Raw genomic sequence first — 14225 nt, 5'->3', positions numbered from 1 at the left:
GGGGAACACAGAGCACGGGTTAGAGGAGAGGGAGTGAAGAGGACAAGCTGATGACATACAGTGCATTCAGTAAGTATTCAGACCCCTTCCCCACATTTTTGTTATGTTACAGGCTTGTTCTAAAATGGATTCAATTATTTTTTCTCCTCATCAATCTTCACACAATACCACATAATAAAAAAAGAAAAAACAGGTGTAGAAAAATAATCTCTTATATAAAATATTACATTTACATAAGTATTCAGACCCTTTACTCAGTGCTTTGTTGAAGCACCTTTGGCAGCGATTACATCCTTGCTACAAGCTTGACACACCTGTATTTGGGGAGTTTGTCCCATTCTTCTCTGCAGATCCTCTCAAGCTCTGTCAGGTTGGATGGGGAGCGTTGCTGTTCAGCTATTTTCACGACTCTCCAGAGATCTTTGATTGAGTTCAAGTCTGGACTCTGGCTGGACCACTCAAGGACATTCAGGGACTTGTCCCGAAGTTACTACTGCGTTATCTTGGCTGTGTGCTTAGGGTCGTTGTCCTGTTGGAAGGTGAACCCAGTCTGAGGTCCTGAGCAGGTTTGTTCCGTTCATCTTTCCCTCAATCCTGACTAGTCTCCCAATTCTCTCCCGGAGCTTTATGGACAATTCCTTCAAACTCATGGCTTGGTTTTTGCTCTGAGACAGGTGTGTAGAGACAGGTGTGTACCTTTCCAAATCATGTCCAATCAATTGAATTTACCACAGGTGGACTCCAATGAAGTTGTTGAAACATCTCAAAGATAATCAATGGCGACAAGATGCACCTGAGCTCAATTTCGATTCTCACAGTAAAGGCGCTGAATACTTAAGGTATTTCAAGTTTTTTTTTTTTTATTCCTAAAACCTGTTTTTGCTTTGTCATTATGGGGTAGTGTGTGTAGATTGATGAGGATTTTATTTATTTAATCCATTTTAGAATAAGGCTGTAACGTTTCAAAATGTTGAAGGGGTCTGAATACTTTCCGAATGCACTGTACAGTATTGTATCTTGATATAGTGTCTCATGGTTATGGTAAAGAGCCTTCAAACTCAACTCTGGACCTAGAAGCCAGTTCTACTGCTTGTTTTCATTGTTCCCCTCTAATCAGGGACTGATTTAGACCTGGGACACCAGGTGGGTGCAATTAATTCTCAGGTAGAACAGAAAACCAGCTGTCTCCAGACTTCGCAGGGTAAGAGTTGAATACCCCTGGTAAAGACCCTTCACATTGCTAAAAAGAACAATGCTAAAATCAAATATGCAAAAAATGACATTTTAATATAAACATTCTCAAAATTAAAGCGAATCCTCTTAAAACCTAATCAATAATACTACATTTTCAGCCTCCCGGGTTAAGGGCGCTGTACTGCAGCGCCAGCTGTGCCATCAGAGTCCCTGGGTTCGCGCCCAGGCTCTGTCGTAACCGGCCGGGTTAGGGAGGGATTGGTCGGTAGGGATGTCCTTGTCTCATCGCGCACCAGCGACTCCTGTGGCGGGCCGGGCGCAGTGCGCGCTAACCAAGGTTGCCGGGTGCACGGTGTAGCCTCCGACACATTGGTGCGACTGGCTTCCGGGTTGGATGCGCGCTGTGTTAAGAAGCAACGGCTGGTTGGGTATCGGAGGACGCATGACATTCAGCCTTCGTCTCTCCCGAGCCCGTACGGGAGTTGTAGCAATGACACAAGATAGTAGCTACTACAACAATTGGATACCACGAAATTGGGGAGAAAAAAGGGCTAAAATTAAAATAAATAAATAAATAAATAAATAAATATATAATAATACTACATTTTCTTTGACAGATGGTTTTCAAGAGACTCAAGGACACCTAATAGAGTGCATCATATCAGAGCTCTTACTTGGCCTTGGTGATGAACTTATAGGTGTCGTTCCAGTACTCCAGCAGGTTGGTGGCCTCCTCGTCGTACACGCGGATGTTGTGGTACTCAAACACGCCCGGGAAGAAGTTGTCGATCTCCCGCGTCACGTTGAGGATGTATCTCACACTGAAAGAGTGAAACGGAGAACGTTACTCGTTGGAACTTCTACTCAGTATTGAAACTGTGCTGCAACTGTCACAGTAACCAACAGTCTGACATGATGATAGACAAGTCAGAATGGTCTCTTACCCGCTGGTCTGCAGCTCCTCCAAGTTTGAAGCGTTCCACTCAGAGCCCTGGATACAAAAACAGAATTAAGTCCAAACTCGACAGATAATCTTAGAGATATCAGCAGACAAACGGGCAGAAAAAGGGACAAAAAGAGGGAGACGACTTAAACGTAGTGTACTATACAGGCAATAGGGTGCCTCGCAGTCCTTGACCGTGTACTTACCAGGTAAACATGGTCAAAGATCTCTGTGGGGCTGTCCATCTGACCCAGGATGACGATCATCTCGTTGTCAATAAACTCCTTAAACTCCCGAAGGTTGCACACCATCTGCATCTCCAGCTCTGTGCGAATCTGAAGAGGAACCAGTAGAGAACCCGTTAGAACCCGTTCATAACCTGTTCGAACCAGAACCGGTAGTGTGTGTGCGTCGACGCCTGTAACCCACCTCTTTGGAGGTGACATTCTCCAGGTCTTTCTGCATCATGATCTCGCGGAGGCGAGTCTTGATCAACCTCTCCGTGCGTTCCCTCTCTGTGGGCCTGTGGACACACAAAACACACCCTCAGTACACACACACACACACACCTCTCAGTCTACCTCGGAGGGTTACAGGGACTCAATTTACCTCTCACCCAAAACAGCTTGACACACCACACTAAATATGACTTCGAGGAACTCACTAAAGCCACTTAGTGCCCCAGGTTCTCCACATCATACAAAACCACAGAGCTCAGTCCACATTTGTTCTTGTTATAATGAGTCCCTGCCCTCCCTTCTCTAACTGCATTTGAGGACACATTTAGCCACTTGCGCAGCACTAAGGGAAACATGCCCTGATTAGGTCCCATGAGACCCCGCTTCTGATCTCCCCCCTGCCTCAGTCCCCACCCCCCCAAAATCACTCCCTCTCCCCTCCCTCTATCCTCGTCTGTTCCCCCTCGCGATCTCTCGCTCCCACCAAATCACCTCTCGTCACAATTCACACCGTAATGTAGGTCAGTGGCTATGCTCCCACAACAGTCAACATTGTGCAGCAGCAGCAACAGGTGTGTTGTTGTCCCAGTCTGATGACCCGTCACGCTTATAATAATAATAATAATAATAATAAATAATAAATAATAATGACACGTCCTTATTGGAACATCGGAAAGAGCTTGTTTACAGAAACAAAGACTTGATTGACCTCTTGAGGAAAGGGTTTGGGGACTTGGGACACTTGAAACTTGTTGCACATTCCAGGACGAGACAGAGCTACCACCGGGGTTGGGTTACTGGCTCTGCCAAGAGACCCTGACCACTTTGAAACACACACACGTGCCAATGAACTCAAGGGTAGGGATCAATTTCATTTTAACTCAGTCAATTCAAGAAGTAAACTCGGAATTGGAGTCCATTGGAATTTCAGTTGACCACCTGAATTGAAATTGACCCCAACACACTACAGTCGTAAGCGATACACTGTATGCAACTTCACACATTCACGCTATACATGCATATTTGCAGGGACAAATCTGGGTAAAATCAGAGCATGGCCTCAATACTGAATAGAAGGAATGTGCAATGAGCGAGGGCAAATAATATGATGTCTGATTGTCATCGACAGGTATCTTAGCTTCGGCAGTGACCCCAACAGGATTTAATAACACAACACTAGCATAGTCTGCCTTTAAGTGTGTGTGCACAGTACTCAAGCCTAACCAGGGTGGGTGTGCGCGCGTGTGTGTGTGTGTGCACGTCTTTCCACTGTGCCTGCATGGCGCGCCGTAACGCTAGCTGGGACGTTTGATGTCACTGCGGAGGCTTAGGGAGAGGCTTTACTCTCCTCATCTCTCCAGGAAAGTACCTTTAAACCGCTTTGGGTTTGACCTCTTTCCCCTGCCTCGGTGGCACTCAGTCCATTCCTCTCCTTAAAACGTCTCCCAGCATGTCAAGTGGTATCATCTCTACTCTATTACTCATCCGTCACCCCTCCATCCTCCCCTTCGTTCCGAATGCCCACCTGCCTCCGTCCATCCGTCCGCTCGTCTACCCATCTGTCTAGCTACTTTTTCAAATGCAGAAATAAAGCGGTCACGGAGAGAGGGCTATTTTAGCCGCTGCTGGCACACAAGCCGAGTTCCGGCGTTACAGAAAGGCCCCCCTAAACGAGCAGGCACACGTGACCGCGACTGGGTGGGGAATTTCCCCGGTTAATACAACCTAAAAACCCAGAGCTGCATCCTCCTGCTAGAGCAGATTGTTGATACCTCGGTCATAACCAGGTAATGCTGAGAGCTCTGACCTCTGGTCTCTAAGGCAAAGGTCGCAGGGGTCCTAGAAGGTCTGCCTGAAGCTGGGTGTCGTGGCAACAAGGGAATCAGATGGCACTGCACTCGTAATTGGGCAATGTTGTTTTCTTTGGGAGATAAGTTGGTGTGAGTCCAGCTGACCTAACCTCCACAAGACCTCACCACAGTTGCTTAATATATGTATGTATATGTGTATGTGTGTGTGTATGTGTATGTGTATGTGTATGTGTGTGTGTGTGTGTGTGTGTGTATGTGTGTGTGTGTGCGTGACTGAGTGGTACACTCACACGTCGGTGAAGAGGACGGGCGAGTCGGCGCGGTGGGACTGGACGTCCTGCATGGCGTTCCACTCGTTGATGCAGACCTGGTCAGAGGAGACCTGGCTCTGATAGTAGCTGACCCAGGTCAGGAACAGGCTCCCGGGGTAGTAGTTGTGACAGCGGGCCACCTCACACGCCTTGTGGAGCGACTGCAGGGCGGACCTGGGGGGGAACAGGGTGAGGTGGAGCGATAAGAAGAGGGGGAAAAAGCATGATAATAGGATAAACATAAAACAGAGTCCAAAGTCTGAGGAAAAGAGACGGCGATGAAAGGAGGAGCGCTCACCACATGGCCTGGACAGAGACCGGTTTGAAGACATGGACCCTGTTGACCGTGGACACACTGAAGCCCCTACAGAGACACAGACAGGTTACGTGACAGTCCCACTGGGCAGAAGAACTACAGTAAACGCAGGGAGGAGGAAACGGGTGTCGTATTGCTCTTCTCACCCGTCTCCGTCCAAGTGGATCAGTGTGTCGCTCCACAGGGGTAGAACCAGCCCCATTGTGCATGAGCTGCAGGAGGAGACAGCTGTTAAAAGAGGTTACACACACACACACACCTCCAAAAGATGTGGGTCTCTAACACACACTGCATGCAGTGGTACTAACTACGAACCTGTCTGAGGAGCCAAAGTCCATGCCCAGCACCACACTCTCCTCCGTATCCTGTCTCCCATTGGTGGACACCACCACCATGTAGCGCGTGCACTGAGGCTGAGCGTACGCGCTCTCCAAGCGCACAGCCTTATGGGAAGACGGGAGAGGGAGAGAAAAGGAGGGATGAGGTCAAACTCTCTGCATTTTGGAAGTATTCGTCAGAATAGTCCCAGAGTCATTTGTCTGGGATGTAAATGAAACGTCATGAGCTTGACGTATGAGAGCGCGGCGCCGAGCGCGAGAGATGACGTACCAGGCGGATGTTGTCTTCTGGCCGCAGCACGGTGAACATGGTCTGCAGGTGCTGCTGGAGGTCACCTGAGGGAGGAGAGAATCAGTCCACGAGCAGTGTCGTACACCCTGCATGCCATCTGCGCCTACACATTACTCCTCCCTCAGAAGTCAGTCCACATTATACAGGCATACAAAACCCAGTGTCTGATTAAAACGACGCAAGAAACTAAAAAACAACAAAAAACACACAGCTCGGAGAAACATTTACATTCGAAAGCAGCCGAAGAAACACGAAGTGTCCTTCACAATTACTACTACAAGGGCCAAAAAGGACATTCGTCATTGAAACTAAGAGAAAAAAAACATTAGGGCTGGTACATACCACTAACAGAGTTGGGAAAAACCTCCTAGCAAACCCAGCGGAGCAGAGAGTTACAACAATTATCTCTGCCCTTGAGCACGAGGACACTGGTATGGAAAAACACTCGCCTAAATAGCAACTCTATGGCAAGGCAACGTGCAGTCAGTGGACCACCGGTGTCATATTGTAACAGCTATGGGGTCAATTGAACTGGACAGCTCTGCTCTGGTGACTAACACAACAGCACAAGAGTTGGTTCCCTCAACACTGCAGAATGCCTGCTGCATTCCAACGATAAGCACTATGGTTAGGCCTCATGTTGGGGCTGTGTCAGTTTCCCATGAGTCTGTGTTGAGTTTTGGGGCGCGTTCAGCAGGACACATCGTTGTGGAACATTCAGATTGTTTCTATTTCTATGTTATAAAGAGCTGAACAGACAGGCATCACTGACATGTAAAGTAAGGAATCGCGTTGGCCGTATGTGTGGCATTTCTATCATGAACGTTCCATAACGTTTTCCTAATGAACTCACCCCTGTCCTATGGTTGTGTTTGTCTGTTGGTTTATTGTCAGTCAGTCCGACAGTGGGAGGGCATACCTGTGTGTTTGTTCTGCCGCTGGCTGGTGCCGGGCGCTGAGGAAGGGGAGGAGCCATTTCCCCGAGGCAGGAAGACGGCGGCGCCCTTCACAGTCAGGAAGCTGTCGCTGATGCTGATTGGAGAGAGAAAACACAGGGTCACAGAGGGGCCAGAGACCGAGGCTAACAGAATGTTCCGGGCTAGAGGTTCACACACACACAGAGCTTCATTCTTCATAAGTCAGTCTGAAGAGCAACAACAACAACAACAACGTGGTCCAGGCGCTAGCTACAACCCGGTGTAACTACATGTAATAAACAGACAGAGCCACGTGCACTCCAGCACAGAACACAATGTTCCCCTCTGGCCAGGCCACATCCCCTTAACAGCTGGGGGCTGAGGGTCAGTTAGAGCCCCCCTCTGCACAACTGGCTCAGATGGAGCAGAGCTCCCGCTGTGGGAGTTCATGTGCGGGATCACTCCTCTGTGGTACCACAATCACGTTAACTATAGTACACAGCACACCATCACCACACTAGAACAAGAGGCGAGGTCACGCGATCTACAGGGGTTACTAGCTGATGGAGATGGTGTGTGTACATACACGAGTGTGTAGCTTACATCTCCACTATCTGCACAGCACAAAACATATTCTCATATGGTGGCACACTGACCTTAACTCATATCAGAGGGCGAGGAGACCTACTGAAGACTGTCAGGTGACTGATACAGGCCTAGGCTACCATTGACCCCATACAGGCCTAGGCTACCATTGACCCCATACAGGCCTAGGCTACCATTGACCCCATACAGGCCTAGGCTACCATTGACCCCATACAGGCCTAGGCTACCATTGACCCCATACAGGCCTAGGCTACCATTGACCCCATTACTACCCTTACTGACCCCCATGTGAAGTGTGTCTTGATTATGAGCTGCTACTATGCTAAGCCCTATGTACTGATCCATACAGCCAGCCTCATTTCCCCCACACAATCACATCTTGCGTGGATGACTGGGAGGCATAGAGTCAGTATCGTCCGTCGGTCTTTGTCCTCCCTCACAGACAGACACAGGATGGGGAAATGAGCAACGATGAGCCGAATAGCAGAAGCATGGGGGTGGCGTGGCAGAGAGAGGCTGTGCAATCTGAGGAGGACACGCCTTGACCACAAATAGAAAGAAAACAAAGAGAGGAGAAAAAAAAAAAAAAAAAAAAACTTGGCCCAGGTTGAGCCCACTTCCCATCCTGACCCATTCACCCCTGACCCATTCACCCCTGACCCAGCCGTTTCCTCCTACTTCACCATCTCTCGCGTCCACTGTCTTCAAACCGCTACGTCGCTGTGTTTCACACAAACTTTTCTCCCCTCCTGTACAGCTGTATCTAACCATGTCTGAACCACGGGGTGTAGCACATGCAAGCCCGGGGCAGGAAGGAGGAGCAAAGCAGCACCTCGCATGGTGTGTACAGTGCGTGCGTTTGTGTGCACGCGACAGAGTGAGAAATGCGAGAGAGAGAGTTAAGCATTCACCTTGTGTTTTCCACTACGGGACACCTGAAAACAATGAGTAGCCTATCAGAATCAGACAGACAGCACCACAGGCAGCAGCGGCAGACAGGACAGAGCTCCAGCAGGAAGCGCCACAATGTCAAGTGTAATACAACACTGACCCCTCAGCGAAGGGCTTTGCACCTCCCGCCGGCATAGGAATCCAAAACTAGGTAGCCAGACATACATCACTGTCGAGTGGATCTTTACTGTTGCTACAAAATATATTTGTTCTTTAAAATTACTACAAATAAAATAACTCAAATTAAATAAATGACTATACAATGACTAGACTGCCTTGATCAGCCACTGTAATTCACATTCAAATGAAGCACGGGAAATGGCTCTCCTTCGGGTGCATCTTTACTGTGTAAGATAAACCCAACAGTCGGCTCAGTAGACAAAAAAGGGGGCATTGTTGTCCACTAACTATCTAGAACACTCCGTGTAACTGGTTCCAATGTGAAATATTATCCACACCTCAACTGATAAAGGCTACGGCTGATCATTTCCCCAATGTAGTTTGAAACTCAAACACGGTCCGTCGTAAATATTTCAGAACTATTCTGACTATGCTAGAGTGTTCTGAATCGCCACTATGCGAGCGTGTCCCAAACGGCACCCCAATCCTGAAATAGTGCACTACTTTTGACCAGAGCCCTATGGGTGCAGCCCCTAACAGTGGAAATAATGAGTGTGGCTGTATGATGGTAGAAAGAGAGCCACTCTAGACTAGAGCAGCTTTGGCCCTGATTCATGTCTACGGGTAGCAGGAGCGGGCATTGAGGCAGAGGGCGACACTCATCTTTCAGCATGCAGCACAGGGCAGTACTTGTTAGGGCACAGACACAAATCACCACTATGTGGTGGTTCTCTGATAGCACCCCACTCTCCTCCTACGCCCAGAAAGACGTGTGTGTGTGTGTGTGACTGACATCCCCCCCCCTCCCCTCCCATATTAGTTCCACTAACTAGGAGAGAGATAAATATAGGCCCAGGCTACAGAGGCCTGGCTGCCATGGCCAGCGCTGCTCAAGGCTTTATGAGTTCAGGCCAGAAAGATAGGGGCTGTGGTGGTGCGAGTGTGAGAGAGAGAGAGAGAGGGGTGTATAGAGGGGCTGCATTCTAGCACTTCCAAAGGTACAGATTAGGCAATGAGAGAGAGGTGCCCGCACTCACTCGTACAGAATTAGCGAGCTATGTTTAAATACAGAGCAAGAGTAGCCTAACGGACGAGGGGAGATAATTATGCCAGAGACCCTGAGAGCGAGAAGCAGACAGGGAAAGAGACAAAAAAGGCCAGACTAAAGATAAACTGACTCAACCGGAGTGCGTTTCTAGGGCTGGATTGGAGTCTAGAGTCCCAGTTTCCTAGTAAGTGCCGTCGGGCGTGGGACTAATTCCAGTAAACAGACCTAGCTTCCTCATAGGGCTGGATCGCAGGGACAGAGGTATTCAAGTTAAAGGCCCCGGGCCTATTCTGAGAGGAGGAAATCCCTCATCTACCACCACACCTACATCAAACTCCAATCCACTGGAATGAAGGTGGGGTCCCATCAGCGCTGAGACGTTAGAAAGCAGCCTGTGTTCAAATCAAAGGGTGCATCCCATTCCCAACTAGGGGTGTGAACAGTTAAAAACATTGGGATCATTACCATTGACAAAGAAACCCAAACCGAAAAAACAGTGCATTTATCACTAACAGGGCTCATTCATTATCAAAGTTTTTTTTACATTTTTAACAAATACCTAACGCAACAATGATGTAATGTTACTAGGAGGAGAAAGGCATCTTTCAAATGATTTCCCATGGTTATAAAGTGCTCTGCACGTCGTCGTCGTTAACAGTTGGAAGCGCGGCAGAGAGTGAGACAGGGAAGTAAACAGCAGCGAAGTTCTGTATGGCTTTACTTTGATAAATGTTCAATGAAAAAGGTGGTTAAATAAATACACAAACCTGCAAGGTGGAATTGCGCTACAGTGGCAGTGCGGGTGCCATGCTTAACCATCTGAAAGGGAGGCACCGCGAGACCCCAACCCGTTTCTGGCGGCAGAGAGAAAAATCAGTGCTGATTACAGAAATGATTTCAGTTGATACGTAGACATGGTCAACGGTAGAGGATGTCCTCTTCACTGGCCTGATAGCATATCAAGAAGCCATGTTGAAGAACCCCGACTGCCTGAATGGAAAACTTGTACAATGCAAGTATAAAGCGCAAGCATACGTCACTGCAACGAGCCACCACATCGATGAGAAGTGGGTCATGGAGTCCCATGTGCTGACAACTGAGAAAATAGAGGGGGATATGGCAGAGAAGCTACAACAGCATAAACTACCAGCAGTAAGGTGCACACCATCTGGTAAGTAGCCAGGATTGTGGTAAATTGAACTGCACTGCCCCCTAGAGGTTACACACAGGATCCTATCTGAATTGTGAATTCACGGCATTTAATGTTTTTTTTATTATTGTTTAAAACTATAGAATATTGTTTAAACGTTCAAAACACTTGTCACATCCCCATTCCCTACATAGTGCTACTAGTAGCATCGTCATGGTAATGTCTCACTAGACTGCTGCTGAACCAGACATGTAAAACATCTCATTAACATCAATGTCTCCTGTTCCGTTTAGTGTTGTTCCTATATTATGGACCACTACTTATGACACACAATCACACCCTTAATCTGGCTTCCCTGTATGGCTGCCAATCTTTACACACACCCTTAAAATCGTTCAGATTTCAGGTTTCCAGCAGGAATCCAAACACTGTAAACCTACAATTAGCCCAGCCCATTGTTAAACATTAAAGTCTTGCTGACACACAGGCATTCCTCTGGCTATTTATAGAACGGTTAGACACTAACAACAAAAATCGGTTTGTAAATCAAAACCCATTGATTTTCTGGATTGTTTGGTTTGACAGAAATCTCGAGAAAAGGAAACCATGACGCCATCATATAACCTATAGGTGGTGGTTTACCTACCCCGACAAGGCTAAGAGAAAACATACTAAAACCCGGCCAAAGTTTTCCTCCAAAACACGGAAGTTGGCTTTCTTACATCTGGTGCCATTTATGGCGTATAAGTGCCTGTGCGGGCCAGCGAGAGTGTGAGTGTACAGTACTTGTGTTTCAAATGAAGACAAACAAAGTCTAGGCTATTCAAATGACTAACTAGTCCAGACCATATAACAACGATGACAGCCCTCGTCATACACACAAGTGAACTAGTGAGTGAGGAAATAAACTCAGCAAAAAAAGAAACGCCCATTTTTCAAGACCCTGTCTTTCAAAGATATTTGGATTTTTACAAATTAACTTCAGATCTTCATTGTAAAGGGTGTAAACACTGTTTCCCATGCTTGTTCAATGAACCATAAACAATGAATGAACATGCACCTGTGGAACGGTCATTAAGACACTAACAGCTTACAGACGGTAGGCAGTTAAGATCACAGTTATGAAAACTTAGGACACTAAAGAGGCCTTTCTACAGACTCTGAATAACACCAAAAGATAGATGCCCAGGGTCCCTGCTCAAATGCTTTAACATGCCTTAGGCATGCTACAAGGAGGCACGAGGACTGCAAATGTGGCCAGGGCAATAAATTGCAAAGTCCGTACTGTGAGATGCCTAAGACAGCGACAGCGCTACAGGGAGACAGGACGGACAGCTGATCATCCTCGCAGTGGCAGACCATGTGTAACAACACCTGCACAGGATCGGTACAACACACCTGCGGGAAAGGTACAGGATGGCAACAACTGCCTGAGTTACACCAGGAACGCACAATCCCTCCACCAACGTCGCCTATGGGCACAAACCCACCGTCGCTGGACCAGACAGGACTGGCAAAAAGTGCTCGACTGACGAGTCACGGTTTTGTCTCACCAGGGGTGATGGTCGGATTTGCGTTTATCGTCGAAGGAATGAGCGTTACACCGAGGTCTGTACTCTGTCGCAGGATCGATTTGGAGATGGAGGGTCCGTCATGGTCTGGGGTGGTGTGTCACAGCATCATCGGACTGAGCTGGAGGTCTTTGCAGGCAATCTCATCGTTGTACGTTACAGGGAAGACATCCTCCTCCCTCATGTGGTATCCTTCCTGCAGGCTTATCCTGACATGACCCTCCAGCATGACAATGCCACCAGCCATACTGCTCGTTCTGTACGTGATTTCCTGCAAGACAGGAATGTCAGTGTTCTGCCATGGCCAGCGAAGAGCCCGGATCTTAATCCCATTGAGCATGTCTCGGACCTGTTGGATCGGAGGGTGAGGGGCAGGGCCATTCCCCCCCAGAAATATCAGGGAACTTGCAGGTGCCTTGGTGGAAGAGTGGGATAACATCTCACAGCAAGAACTGGCACATCTGTTGGCCACACCAGATACTGACTGTTACTTTTGATTTTGACCCCCCCCCCCCCCCCCCCCCCCCCTTTGTTCAGGGACACATTACTCCATTTCTGTTAGTCACATGTCAGTGGAACTTGTTCAGTTTGTCTCAGTTGTTGAATCTTGTTATGTTCATACAAATACCTACACATGTTAAGTTTGCTGAAAATAAAACACAGTTGACAGTGAGAGGACGTTTCTTTTTTTTCCTGAGTTTACAAAGCACCCACGCTACAGATAAGGCCCGCACTATCAGCAATGACATCTAATATCCCCCATAAGCAAATAAGTAGTACTACTACCCATGTAGCGATGGAAACCAGTGCAGAGTTAGTAAATGGACAGCTGACAACACATTTGCATGTCTTCGTTCAGCACTCGTCAGAGCAAATGGTCAATCAATGCAAAACTCAGTCAGGAGCAACATCAGGGTTGCGTAACATCCAACATGGCCTAGACAGCCAGTCATTGTCACAGGGGAATGTGCTAAAAAAAAAGAAGTTAATTGCAGCTTTGATGGTGCGGTATTTTGCAACACAGATATGGCCTTTTTGATTCAAGCATATCGCATTGGTTCATCCAAAACACTGATCAAGTCTGTATTGATGAACTGCTACTGCCCTGAAACACACTGTAGACCTAGACTAAAACTCTGGAGCAAGGGTGTCTAGGCTAGTTCCAACATATTGACACTTAACAGCACACTGTATAAAAACTTTAATTAATCTGATGGACTTGCAACTGGAAATACCGGTTCCCTTGAGTGCTTTCCTACACAACAAATACAACCCACTACCCACCCTTCACCCTACCTACCCTTCATCAGGTAGGCCATTTGTCTGTATTCAAAGCACTCCACTTAACGGGTGAGATCTAATCATTCCTGTATTATGTTCACACCTGTACTACATGCCAGCTATCAAATCATTCTCTGGCCGGCCACCTGGATCTGATGACCGGTCTCACACTGTATAAAAACAGAGGAACAAGTATGAACACCTCAGCCAATCAGCCCAGTTGGAATGGCTGAAAGCTTCAGAACAAAAAGCTTCAACTCAAAAACACAGATAGATGGGCTATAGAATATTCTCAGGACACGTAATACAACAAATCAGCCAAAGCATAATTGATAAGCTATAAATATATATTGTATATATTTAAGCAGCACACACAAAAAAATCAAAGGGCCTGCCATACACCTGGGGAAGCCAGTTTAGGGGCTTAGAGGACACAGAGGAAAGCCATACACCTGAAAAAGGGGGGTGAAGTGAGACTGGCAGTTCATAGAGCAGACACTGATGCTTTATATGGATATCTAACTGACAGGATTCGTCAGACCAGTTTGGAGACAGCCAGGTAGATGATTCAGATATTATGCCATGCAGTCAAAGATAACCCATTGTGCTATCTGTGCTTTTATTTCTCAACCAGGAGAGGAAGCCCGGTCAAGATGACTTGCATCCTGTTACGTCACTCTCGGGAAATGCATGCAGTCAGGATGGACTGTCACAACGTTATTAGAAATGTGTTAAGATACCTTCATAATAAATGTTGCAACATCTGAGAAGAGTGACAACTGAGCCAAAGTAAATTAACTTCAATATAGCATGTCCACTACATGGGGAAATTATTCCTGTTTGCAAATTATTATAGTGGGGAAATGTTTTCGTCATTTTAAAATCACAAAAATATTAATCGCAAAAAAATGCACAACT

General features: G+C 47.2%; 1 protein-coding gene across 3 annotated transcripts in view; it reads right to left on the bottom strand.

Moving 5' to 3' along the window:
• LOC110503660 (uncharacterized) overlaps positions 1-14225 on the bottom strand; it is a 40026-nt gene that overhangs the window by 3975 nt on the left and 21826 nt on the right. For 2 of the 3 annotated variants that reach the window (XM_036961389.2, XM_021582099.3), the window contains 10 exons: positions 6583-6695; positions 5643-5707; positions 5349-5476; positions 5180-5245; positions 5016-5081; positions 4697-4891; positions 2567-2660; positions 2344-2472; positions 2139-2185; positions 1869-2015 (listed from right to left, as the gene is read on the bottom strand). In XM_036961389.2, coding sequence (XP_036817284.1) covers positions 1869-2015; positions 2139-2185; positions 2344-2472; positions 2567-2660; positions 4697-4891; positions 5016-5081; positions 5180-5245; positions 5349-5476; positions 5643-5707; positions 6583-6695 — 1050 coding nt within the window. Of the gene's footprint in view, positions 1-1868; positions 2016-2138; positions 2186-2343; positions 2473-2566; positions 2661-4696; positions 4892-5015; positions 5082-5179; positions 5246-5348; positions 5477-5642; positions 5708-6582; positions 6696-10072; positions 10160-14225 lie in introns of all 3 variants that reach the window. The other variant, XM_090218221.1, reaches the window with a different exon arrangement.

The sequence above is a fragment of the Oncorhynchus mykiss genome, chromosome 24, assembly GCF_057628025.1.
Source record: "Oncorhynchus mykiss isolate SJ-2025 chromosome 24, ASM5762802v1, whole genome shotgun sequence".
In the NCBI taxonomy this organism is placed as follows: Eukaryota; Metazoa; Chordata; class Actinopteri; order Salmoniformes; family Salmonidae; genus Oncorhynchus; species Oncorhynchus mykiss.
Note: the sequence above shows the minus strand (reverse complement) of the source record. Positions and strands in the feature narration are given on the sequence as shown.